This window comes from Canis lupus, chromosome 22, assembly GCF_048164855.1.
Source record: "Canis lupus baileyi chromosome 22, mCanLup2.hap1, whole genome shotgun sequence".
NCBI classification, from domain to species: Eukaryota; Metazoa; Chordata; class Mammalia; order Carnivora; family Canidae; genus Canis; species Canis lupus.
In genome coordinates, this window is record NC_132859.1 from 23987650 (window position 1) to 24000173 (window position 12524).

Consider the following 12524-nt stretch of genomic DNA (forward strand, 5'->3'; position numbering starts at 1 on the left):
CTGCCCATAGGAGGAGATTACCATGGGGGGGGGGGGGGCGGGAAGCAGACCTTGCAGATGAGGGAAAATGGAAGAGGTCGCATGAGCTGGGAAGGTGTCAGAGGTAAGGGCTGTCGGGCTAAAGGGCCCAAGTGTTCAAGTCTTGCCAAGCGTAACTATGTGCCCTCCTGAAAGACAGTGTGAGACTTCAATAGGAAATAGAAAAGAGATTAGATGGAGCCCAGTGATTTCAGCGAGAGATCGCCTGCTCTATTTGAAGGTAATTTATGTAATAGTGACCAGCAGCTCCTCTCAGAAACTCGGCGGGGACGCTCATTGGTTGCAGCGGGATGTGCGCCTCGTGGACTGAAGACAGCATTTGGCCCTGGGTTGGAAATTCCTGCTTTAAAAAGCCATTTTGTTCCATTTAGAAATAAAGTGGGAGTGAAAGCCATGCCCCGTGATGCTTCGTGGCTAATAAAACTGCAAAGGCATTTCTGCCTGGGCATCGAAGATTATTTTAAGCATCATCTCCTGGGCTCCTCGGTTACTAAGGGAATCCTGGCTCAGCTCAGCCGCGCAGACAGGCGAGTTGCCATGACGACCCTGCCAGGCCTGGTTGGAGTAGAAATACCAGATAGAGGAACGGCTGTCACTTCCTGACTCCTGAGCAGTCAGGCTGTCAGGGCCCTCCCTGCCCCTTGCAGTTTGCCTCTCCTCCTGGATGCACTCGCTGCCCAGTCCTTGCCACTAGGGGGCACAGGCACAGCTGGATGGCCCTCAGGGTCAGTGGCTCACCCTGTTGGATGGTCAGTCTCCCCTTCCATTCCAGAGTGTGTTGTTCACGCTGGCCATATTCAAGTTCTCTTGGGCACCCACAGTCCTACAAGCCTGGCCTTTGTCTCTCTGAATGGAGGATGTAGTAGACACTTACCCAGAAGCTGTACTAGGGAGCAGAAGAAAATCTGGAATAAACCCTTTTTCTTTCCTATAAAACAACCCAGACATAATCTAGACCTTTTTTTTTACAGGGTAGAGTTGTCATGGTAAATGTGTCAGCAACTGGTCAATTCCTACAACTACTGAGATGCCTTCCTTTCTTTCACATGGAATTAAATGCACATGGTGTTTGCAAAAAGATTATATTTTCTAAGGATGGCTATAACAATGTCTCCCATCCCACCTGCTCTTCCTACAAGGTGATCTTGCCATGTTCACACTGATGGGTAGGTTTATGTTCTTTCCCCTTGAATCTGGGCTGACTTGTATCTGAAGTGGTGCCATGTAATTTAGGAAGGTAGGTTATAAAAGGCGACATAGCTTACATCTGGTTCTCTTGAGATGCTTGCTTTTGGAACCCAGCCGCCATGCTATGAAGAAGCCCAAGCAGTCCCATGGAAAGAGCATATATAGATATTCCAGAGAACAGCCTAGTTGAGGTCCTGGATGATGGCAGCATCAGGCAACAGACATGGAACGAATGAGCCTTCAGATGATTTCAGCCCCTCAGCCGACATCACCTCCAGTCTCTAAGTCATCCCAGCTGAGCTCCCAAACACAGGAACAAGCCATCCCCACTGGGCCCTTTCTGTATTCCTAACCAGCAGAAGCCACACAAGTAATAAAGTGGTGGTTGTTCTAAGCCAAAAACTTTGAGGTGGTTTATTACTCAGCAATAGTAGCTGGAACCATGTTCCCTTTACTTGGAATGTCCTTTCCCTACTCTGTTTCTGTGCACTCTTATTCTCCTCTCAAGTGTAATTCAGACATTAGCTTCTCTGTATCCCACCTGGGGAACTTTGTACATATACCTTTACTTTGGCACTTATCATTTTGGTTCTTTACCTCCCCTGCCTTGCCTGCTGTACTGTAAGCTCCTTAAGGACTGAAGTTATTTTGTCTTGCTTGTAAAATGTAAAATGGTGACCATATCTTCATTATTGTCAGGAGCAATCTTGACGGTATCTATTCTGAGCCCAGTGTTTGGCATGTAAAATGCCCCCTAAAGAGCAGGCATTACCATTATTATTTTATTACTATTTTATCACTGCATTTAGTACAGTGTGATTCAAATTCATTTACTAGGCCAGCCAATATTTGCCGAGCACCCACTATGTGCCAAGCACTATATATTTTATAGTTGATATTCAATAAATATTTCTAACATATGTATGTACAAAATAATGCAATTAGCAATGGATATGAGGTTTCTTCCCCAGAATTATTTTTCTCAAACTCAAAAGTAAACTTGAAAATACAAGTTATCTTTTATCTTTTTTATCTTTTTGTCATATCCCAAAAAGATCCAAAATCAAGGTCTGTTTATTCTATGAATTACCAGCATCTAGGACTTTGGGCTTAAAGGTTTATATTCATTTTCTATCATTGCCATAAAAAATTACCACAAACTTAGTGGCATAAAAAGACACAAATTTATCATCTGACATTTTTAGAGGTCAGAAGTCTAACACAGGTTTTACTGAGCTAATCTGAAGGTGTTGGCAGGGCTGCATTCATTTGTGGATGAAAGCACCCACTCCTTGCCTTTTTTATCTTCTAGAGGCCACTCACATTCCTTGCCATGTGGACTCCTTTCTCCATCTTCCAAGCCAGCAGAGGCAGGCTGTATCCTTTCCACGTTACATCTGTCTTGCAAAATTTTTCTATTCTTGTAGCCAGGAAGGTTCTCCGAACTGAAATTGGGATATTCATGTGATTACCTTTAGGGCCCACCTAGACAACCCAGGATAATTTCTACATCTTGAGGCCTTTAACCCTAATCACATCTACAAAGTCCTTTTTGCCATGTGCCAGAACACAGTCACAGGTTCCAAGGATTCAGATATGGAAAACTTTGGGGAGCATTATTCCGTCTTCTACAAAGAACTTCACTTAAGAAGCCTAGAAGGTGCCTCAGCTGAACAAACCCTGCTCCTCTACCATCTCACGGATGAAGAAACAGAGAGATAAAGTGACTTACTCAGTGTGACACTGCCGGTTAAGTTTCAAGCTGAGATTGGACACCCAAGTCTCTTGACTTTGAGCTCAGAATTCTTTCTGCTACTCAAAGTTGGCCCACTTACCATCACCTACATGACCTCCAGCTTGTTAGAAATGTAGACTCTCAGGCCTTACCTCAGACCTATGACATCAGTCTCTGCATTTCTATCAAGATCCCCAAGTAATTTTTAAGTACCTTTAGGTTTGAAAGGCGCTGATCTAGGAGATCATAGAGCCTCCTGTTTCTTTCCTAACAAGAAAATTGTACACGATCAATGGGTAAGTATCTCAAGCAGTTTGGCCACATCACTCTCTCCTGAGCCCAACTGGTTCTGATCCAGGCTGATTAAACCTCTAAGGATGCAGACTGAACACAACCATTCCCAGTCCCTTTTGTCTGGGGCAACCTCTGAATGTCAAGTTTGGTGTTCTAATATTGTGCTGTACAGCTTTCTCTTCTTGGGAGCAGTCAAGGCACTTGGACTCTGAGTCACCTTGCCTGGGATCAACTCCTAAAACTACCACTTAACGTAACAAACTTGAGGTCTGTGAACCTGGATGAGCTGCTTGTTTTCTTTGTGCCTCAACTTCCACATCTGCAAGTGAGCATGAGAACAGTAGTACCTACATGACAGGTGAGTAGTGACTTAACGTATGTAAAGCACTTAGGAGAGTGCCTACCACTCAGCAAGAGTGAGGTGTTAGCTATTTCTCATTTTTCTGGGTATTCATTTTCCAAGAATAATCAAAATCCCAAATGAACTCAGTCTCCAGGAATTTCTCAAGACTTTATCTTCTGGGATCAGAGGGGACACCCTGACCATGGTTCCAGGTGACAAGAATACTCACTGATCTAGAGCCACACTCCAGCCATCAGAACTATACTGGCATCAGGAGAAAAACCAGGAAGAAGAATCTGCCTTTGGTTTAAAGTATTTGGTCCCCTGGCATGTGATGTTCCACTGTCTATTGCTAACACTTTTGTTCAGTCATCAAAGAATTTTAAAGCAACATACATGGGTTTAATTAAGTGTTATTTGGAAGTATCCAGGGTAAACACAATAGCAATTGGTTGAATAGAAAAGCAAGCAAAGCGAAGATTTTGAACCTACTTAATTCCAAGTAGTAACCAGGAATTGATCATTGCCTGGATATCTTAAGCCAGGCTAGCCAGATCACTAATAAAAAGAGGCTGTTGAAATAGCTAAATTTTAAAGCTCTTATTCCCAAATTTCTACCAACACCCATTAAGCAAATAAGGAAATGGACTTTTGAAGTAGAATGAGTGCCCAAGGCACACACATGCTGATTAGGCTGGGTCTGGGACGCAGGACAAGGCTTTATTTGTAGAGAAGGTTTATGAGGTAGGCACTGCTGCATCACAAACACCCTAACACTTACTCAAAGTAAGAGTCATCATTTATTTTCTTTGGCATTTCTTCTGGTCAGGAACCTGTGAGTTCAGGCTCAAGCTGGGCAGTTCAGGCTCAAGGTCTTTCAGCAGATGCAGTCACCTGATGGGTGGTCTGGGACCTGAGGGTCCAATTCTGGGTGGCTCGCTTCCAGCTGGAAAGGAGCCTCTCTACAGGGCTGTTTGGGTGTCCGCAGGACAGGACCGCTGCCTTTCCCCATAGGGAGCACTCCAACAGACCAAGACAGAAGTAGCAATACCCTGTATGACCCTGCCCTGCAAGTCACACAACATCACCTTGGCCATGCCCTATTATTAATACATGCTGGCCCTGTGTCTGTACCAGCTCTGTCCCTCTGCCAGATGTACTACTGTGGACCAGCACCAAAATTCTGAGTCCCTGTTCCCTCATTTGTAATATAAAAATAACAATTTCCAGGGCACCTGGGTGACTCAGCGGTTGAGCATCTACCTTCGGCCCAGGTCGTCTTCCCAGGGTCCTGGGTTCGAGTCCCACATCAGGCTCTCCAAGGGGAGCCTGCCTCTGCCTCTCTCTGTGTGTCTCTCATGAATAAATAAATGATCTTTTTTTTTTTTTTTTTTTTTTTTAGAAAAACGAAAAAATAAAAAATAATGTCCTTTCGGGGCTGTTTTGAACATAAATCAGTAGAACAATATCAAGGGCTGTTCAGTACAAGGAGCTGCCACACAGTGTGCATTATTTTTAAGTGATTTCGCTTCCTTAAGGAGCCTGTCCCCGGGTCGCCTCATTCTTGCAAAGTCTAAACTCCAAACATTCTTTTTTTTTTTTTTCTTTTAAACCCCTGGAGAGACAAGTGAGTCAGTCCCTGCCCTCCCTACTCTAACTCAGACCCAAAGTAGGACTCTCCCGAGGCGGAACTCTAATTCCCGGGGTGACTCTGGTGCCCGGGACGCATTGGGAAGCGGACCGGAAGTGGCTCCTCCGGCTCCTTTCCGGTCCCCGAGGGCAGCGGCAGGCAGCCGGCGGGACGTTCCTGGGAGGCTCGAGGCGGGCTGGCGGCTGCAGCGCGGGGACGCCTTGAAAGCAGAGCGGCGGGACGCCAGGAAGAGTAGCGGGGCGAGCCCTCCCGGCCACTCCATGTCTGGTTGGAGGCTGCTGGCCCAGGCCGGCGCCCAGGTGCTGGGCTGCAGCGCGGGCGGCCCGGGTGCTGCCCGGGGCTCGGCAAACAGGTGGGTGGGGGAGGGGGAGGTATGGTCCCTGCAAAACACACCTGGAGCCGAGCTTTGGCCCCCGGTGCGGACGGGTGCGCCCTGGGTGGACGGGGAAGGGGCTCCGTCCAGACCACAGGCGCAGGGGACTCAGAGCGTTACTCCAAGCAAGTGCCCATTGAAGGAGTGAGGGGGGATTTTTTTTTTTTTTTTTTTAATGTTTAACATTTATGAGCCAGCGCCTGGCAGGGAGCATTACCAACAGGATTAACACCTACCAATTAGTGGGCGTTTTCTATGTACCGAATGCTTTGATAGGTGTATTAGGCGCCGCCTTAGCTCAGTAGCCTCACGAGGTAGAATTGCTGCCCTTATGCATTTTACAGACACTGCCATGATGATATTTTGCAGATAAAAACAGAAGCTTGGAGAAGTAACTTAGTGTAAAGCTGGGACTCCGACCTGGATGTACCCGACCACGAAAGGTGGATAGACAGCAGAGAGTCTTAACTTTTCTGACCCTCCCGTGCAAGAATTTACCTCCTTCCCAACACAAGGTCTTTCTTGCGTTCAGGTTCTCAGAGAGATCATGTCTTTTACGGATCTTCTGAGCCTAGGCCTTGTCATTGCTGGGAAGAGGTGGGCTTGTCAGAGGGAGAGAGAGAGAGAGATCAGCATCCCACATTGTTACCCCCGCTGGACGTAAACTATTAAGGTCCACCTACAAATGGATCAGGGCTTCCTGTGTCTAGGTAGGACAGCTCTGTTAGAAGTTGGTTTATAACAGCAGAGGGGATGAAGGCCTTTTACTCTAGGGTCATCCCTTAAACAATTAAGTGTGAAGCCCATTATTATAAGGAATGTCGGGGGGGGGGGGGGGGGCGCGACTTGCACGGACTCCAAATCCTTTTCCTAAGGCCCAGACTACACTTTCTAACTCATGTGACCTCCCTCCCCCTCATTAAATGGGGGAAGCCTTTTATGTTTTGGTTTTCTAATTTTTGTTTTCATAGAACAGACATTTGGCTTTTGGTTAGAAGTCTCCATGGCAGAAGTGGTACATGGTGGGATGAGCATCTTTCGGAAGAAAACGTCACGTTTGTTAAGCAGTTGGCCTCTGATGAAAATAAAGCCCAGTTAGCAAGTAAACTGTGTCCTTTGAAAGATGAACCCTGGCCTCTACATCCTTGGGAACCAGGTAGTTATTTTATATTTGATAGTCTCTCATTTTCCTAATTACTGTGTGTGGCTGGCACATCCAAAATCATAGTGACTGCCTGATGAATTTATCATGTCATGAATTTACTTTTCATGTCTTAAGTGTGTCTGTTTAATTGAGGTTTGGTTTGCAAGGTTATGTCTAGCATGCTGGTTTACTATTAGTGAATATCCGATGGTAATCAAGACTTCTTCAAGAAACTGTTTCGTAGGTGAAGGGAAGATCATTCTGCATATGTTTTTTGTTTCCTTCAGATTAAAAAAAAAATGTATAAAATAAACCAGAGAAGAAAAGTTAGAGGAGTATGATCTAAAACTACAGTGTGAAAAATAAATAAATAAATAAATAAATAAATAAATAAATAAATAAATAAATAAAACTACAGTGTGTCACACAGATGTTTTCAGTTGGGATATCCAAGCACTCCAGGTTTGCCAAGCTTAACCCCAGAATCAGCTCCTTGTGTCCAGTAGAGTACTAAATCCATGTGTAGTGAGACTGAGAATAAGGCCTATACTGTTGAGAATGTGGTCTCTAGTTGGAGTTTATTGTGACAGTTGAATTGTATAGTGATCTGAAGTTCTTAGTGGAGGGCAGCCTGGGTGGCTCAGTGGCTTAGCGCCGCCTTCAGCCCAGGGCATGATCCTGGAGACCTGGGATCGAGTCCCACGTTGGGCTCCCTGCATGGAGCTTCTCCCTCTGCCTGTGTCTCTGCCTCTCTCTCTCTCTCTGTGTCTCTCTCATGAATAAATAAATAAAATCTTTTTTTTTTTTTTAATAAAATCTTTTTAAAAAAAAAAAAGTTCTTAGTGGAGCAACTTTACTAACGTGTGCAAGAAATCTAAGTGGCATGGTGGAAGCTGACATATTTTAGCCACTTGACCACTTGTGTCATCCCTGTAACACCAGCTAAGTTCTTAGAATTTGAGCAGATATTTTCTAATTAATGCACTTAGATATGAATTGATACTAGAAAAGCAAATTGTAATGATGGATTTATCATGCCCTCCATTAATACCATTATTTTAAAGCCAGAATATATCAGTTTACCTATTTTCTTTATTTTGTACAGTTTTCCTATATTTACTCATTATATAGAGATTTATTAAGTAACAATATGTTACCTAGCCATGCTTGAAGTCTGTTATATCTCTAAGGAACAGTAATGTTTTACTCTGAATATATTAGCATGTTTCTTACCTGCCTGTTGCTCATATTGGAACCACAGTATAGGAAATACTGTTGCTTCATTTTGACAAATGTTGAAAAAGTTTGTAATAACATTGATTTGTTTTTAATTATCAGGTTCCTCTAGAGTAGGACTTATTGCACTGAAGCTGGGTATGATGCCTTTATGGACCAAAGATGGTAAAAGGCATGTGGTCACATTACTTCAGGTAAGAAAGAAACAGAAGATGTAACAGATGTGTACATGTGCCAAGATCTGAGTGCAAACCTGAATGGGCAATATTTGTATCCTGAAACATGTAACTCTGTGATGAAGAATGGGCTAATGATAAGCATAAATACTATTAAAGAACTTCTGAGTGTTTCAGTGAATATTTCACTCTTGCCTGTGTGGTGGCCTTCTTGGTATTGGCATAGGGATAACTACAACAATGAGTTAAAAAAAGATTGTAACTTAGCTTCTCACAGGTGTACCAGTTCAATTCATCATTGGAAAAAAATCTCAGTCCCATCTTATTTTCATTCTTTCAACCCAAAATTAAAATTTTGATCTCTTTCCTAACTTAGAATGTAACATTTCTTGTCTGGGGAGGGAGCATCCTGTTCTCTGAGATAAGACAAACTCTAATGGTTAAGAAGCGGGCCCTGGAACCAGAAAACCTGACTTCATATCTTGGTTCCACCACTTCCAACTGTGTTCCTTAAAACCGTGTCTCCTCTGCAAAAGATATAATTGTATTTGGTAAAAAGAAATAGATATTACCTACCTTTAAGGTTTTTGTGAGGGTTGTACAAGGTAATAAATGTCACACACTCTGAAACAGTGTCAAATGTTTAATATACGTTAGCTGCTGTTGTCATTACAATTATTATTAGAGAAAGATCACTGATTGAGTTAGGAGATCCTCATTCCCCAAATCACTTTGGATGCCTGAGTTCATTTTTGGGGACTAGTCTTAGAAAAATGATTAGACAGATACTGGTGACTAAAATGAGAGCTCATGCACATAGGCCCAGGGGGCCTGCAAGCCTTTGGACATTTTTATTGACTCAATGATCAAAGAAGATTATGGGTTCTAAAACTGTAAGAAATTTTGGGAGCTTTCAGGAGTACTGGTGAGATTGTGCATTGGTACAACCACTTCGGAAAACAATTTAGCACAATAATGTGGTAAAGCTGAGATAGGTGAACCTTGTAGTCTAGCAGTTCCACTCCTGAGTGTCAGTAGAAAATTTGAACTTCATTACTTTACAACAGTAAAGAGCAGTATTGCTCTTAATATTCCAAAACTAGAAATAATCCTAATGTCCAACAGCAGAATGGATAAATAAGTCATGGTATTCACAGAATGGAATGCTGGATAGCAATGAAAATGAACAGAAGAGTGTTACACACAACAATATGGATGAAACTTAGAAATATAAACAAGTGAAAGAAGAAAGACATGGACAAGTACATACAGTCTGATTCTGTTTATACAAAATCTAGAGCAGGCAACAATAAACTAGATGGTTTCAAAAATAGCAATTGTAGGGACACCTGGGTGGCTCAGCGATTGAGTGTCTGCCTTTGGCTCAAGGCGTGATCCCAGGTCCTGGGATCAAGTCCCACATAGTGCTCCCCATGAGGAGCCTGCCTGTGTCTCTGCCTGTCCCTCTGTGTTCTCTCATGAATGAATAAATAAAATCTTTAAAAAAAAAAGCAGTTGTAAAGAAAAATAAGTAAAGCATTACCTACCATAAGGGTCAAGAATAGTAGTTACTTCTAGGGCAGTGCTTTTCAAACTTAATGAGCCTCTATCATCTAGAAGGTTTATTTAAAAAAAAGGAGATTCTGATTCAGTTGATCTGGCCTGGGGCGTGAGGATCAGCATTTTCACCAAGTTCCCAGGTGATGTTGATGCTGCTTGTTTGAGGACCACACTTTGAGAACCACTGCTCTGCTCTAGGGGTTAAAAAAAAAAAAAAAAAAAAAGTGGGGAGGGAGATTATTGGAAGGAGAAGCACAGGCTTTGTGGATTCTACTTCTTGACCAGGGTGGTGGTCAATGCATATTTTCTTCATAAATACTCATGTTGTAGATTTATGTTTTAGGCACTTTTTTTTTAAGGTTTTATTTATTCATGAGAGACACAGAGAGAGAGGGAAAGAGAGAGAGGCAGAGACATAGGCAGCGGGAGAAGCAGGTTCCATGCAGGGAGCCCGATGTGGGACTTGATCCCCGGACTCCAGGATCATGCCCTGGGCCAAAGGCAGGTGCCAAACCGCTGAGCCCTTCAGGCATTCCCTCGGCACTTTTCTCTATGTGATGTCTATATGCTCTGTATTTGACATTTTTTTTAAAAGTTACTTCTATATTTGAAGATTGTGATTAGTGTTAGAGGAATATTGAGATAATTAACTTTAGGGAATTCTTAATTGTGATACGGCTTCAACACGACTGATATGTTAAAATATATCTTAGCACATACTTACTTTTTTTATATATTTGTTTCCTTAGGTACAAGACTGTCACGTTCTAAAATATACTCCAAAGGAAAACCATAATGGAAAAATGGCAGCCCTAACTGTAGGCGGAAAAACTGTATCACGTTTCCATGTAAGAATGTATTTTCATTCTTTAGAATAGTACAGTTCATTAGTTTCAGATCTGAATTCTTTAAGTTTTGAGGCTATTCCATAGTCACAAATTTGTATTTGTCCATGAGGTAAATTGTGGATTTGAGGGACGGTGGTCTAGTGAAGCCATTGAACCCAAAATTCTGAGAGAAATTTGGGTTTGTTCTAGTACTTTTCAGTTTTTGAAACAAGCAACTTTTTGCTCTAAACTTGAGTATTTGCCCATTTGTATGGTGGGGATAAAAATACTACTTAACCTAAGAACTCTGTTACCAGAATTAATGAGATTTTTCATACATGCCTAGCATGTCAAAGATACTCAATAGGTGGTAGCTATTATGTTTTGTTGTTTTTGTTAAATTTCTCTTTTTTTTTTTTCTAAATTGTCTTAATACCTGACTCCAGCAGCATGTGAGGATTAATTTGTATATACTAGAAGGAACTTTCTTTTTGTGTGTGTGCAATTTTCTTAAATCTGAAATCACTATAACTATGAAAATACAGTGCAATATATCATACAATCAATGAGTCATTTTTATCTTCACTGCTGTGCATATTTCCCTAAGTATATTTCACTATCAAAATTTGTAATTTTTTTAAAAAACACATGGAAAACTAAAAGAGTCATTGAAATTCCACATAAGTTACAAATTCTACAGCTTTCTCTATACCAATTCAAGTATTTTTGCGAACACTATATTTCATAAGAAGATGCAAAACATAGTCCTTTCCAGTCACAACCACAAGAAGGAGTAAACTATATTCATAATCTTAACAAGAACGTTAATAATAAATAATTCACTGGTGTCACATACAGCATTGTTTTGGGTCTAACCTTCCTAAACCATCCCATGTTTTATATACCCTCGGCATAATTCCCTGCAATGTGAAGAGAATCGATAACATTTCAAATGTGGGTAGAAAGTATGACATGACAATCCTAAGTCCTGAAAATTTTTTAAGTCCCTAGAGCACACAGGAAGCACCCAGTTCAGACCCTCCCTAGAAGGAACTTCTTCAGTACTTTGGATACAGCTGTATTCAAACCCACATCAGGTTTTTACAAATAAAGCATTCCCCCCCCCCCCCCACACACACATAGAATACTGTTAGGGTGCTGAGTATGTAGCTTAAATTTGAAAAATCTGTTCAATTAGTATCCTTATTGGATGACTAAAGGCGGAGAACATCTTTCTAGAAATGGTGATCCTTTTCACTAATAGGTAATGAAACATCTTTAGTTTACTAAAACATACTACTTATTTTTAAGATAAACATTTTTTTTCTGTCGTAAATTGTTTATGAAATTAACATGGATGATAAATAGGATCTATACTATACAACTGTCAAAACTAGCAAGTGTTTGTTGTGTGCCTCCTATTTTGTTGTCATAGTTAACTTTGTTATATGCACTTGTTATATGCTGGATGCATAAGCATTAAGCCTATTATTTAATCTTCTCAGCATCTGAAGCTAAACAGGCTAAGGAGGCTAAAGAGGTTCAGGGCCACCCACTGGTGAGAGGTAGAGTGGCGATCAGATTTTAGAGACTTATTTCTTGTGTCTTGACACCCCTCTGGGTACTCATAGGCTAATGGAGAAGATGAACAAATAAATCCTCCATCACTATATAGTATTACACATGCAACAAGCATGGAATGGGGAAGAGCCAGTTGTGCTTAGGGAGATCCCAGAAGTTGTCACGCAAAGGAAACCAGAAAAGAAAATGGGTGTTAAAAGCATACCAGCAGGAATACCTGTTAACATACCAGGCACATTGCAAAAATCTCATGTCATCCTGGTAACAAATCTCTTAGATAAGTAGTATTTTTATCCCCATTTTGCAGATGGGCAAAAACTGCAGCTTAGAGGGTAAAATTACTTGTTCCAGGTAGCTACTGCCGAGACACATGGAAA

The 12524-nt window shown here is 41.9% G+C and overlaps 1 protein-coding gene across 4 annotated transcripts in view; it reads left to right on the top strand.

Annotated features, from left to right (window-relative positions):
- The first annotated feature begins 5351 nt into the window (after positions 1 to 5351).
- Positions 5352 to 12524, top strand: part of MRPL3 (mitochondrial ribosomal protein L3) — a 39384-nt gene continuing 32211 nt past the window's right edge. For 3 of the 4 annotated variants that reach the window (XM_072792772.1, XM_072792773.1, XM_072792774.1), the window contains exons 1-4: positions 5354 to 5602; positions 6595 to 6779; positions 8106 to 8197; positions 10489 to 10587. In XM_072792772.1, coding sequence (XP_072648873.1) covers positions 5511 to 5602; positions 6595 to 6779; positions 8106 to 8197; positions 10489 to 10587 — 468 coding nt within the window. In that variant the 5' untranslated portion in view covers positions 5354 to 5510. Of the gene's footprint in view, positions 5603 to 6594; positions 6780 to 8105; positions 8198 to 10488; positions 10588 to 12524 lie in introns of all 4 variants that reach the window. The other variant, XM_072792771.1, reaches the window with a different exon arrangement.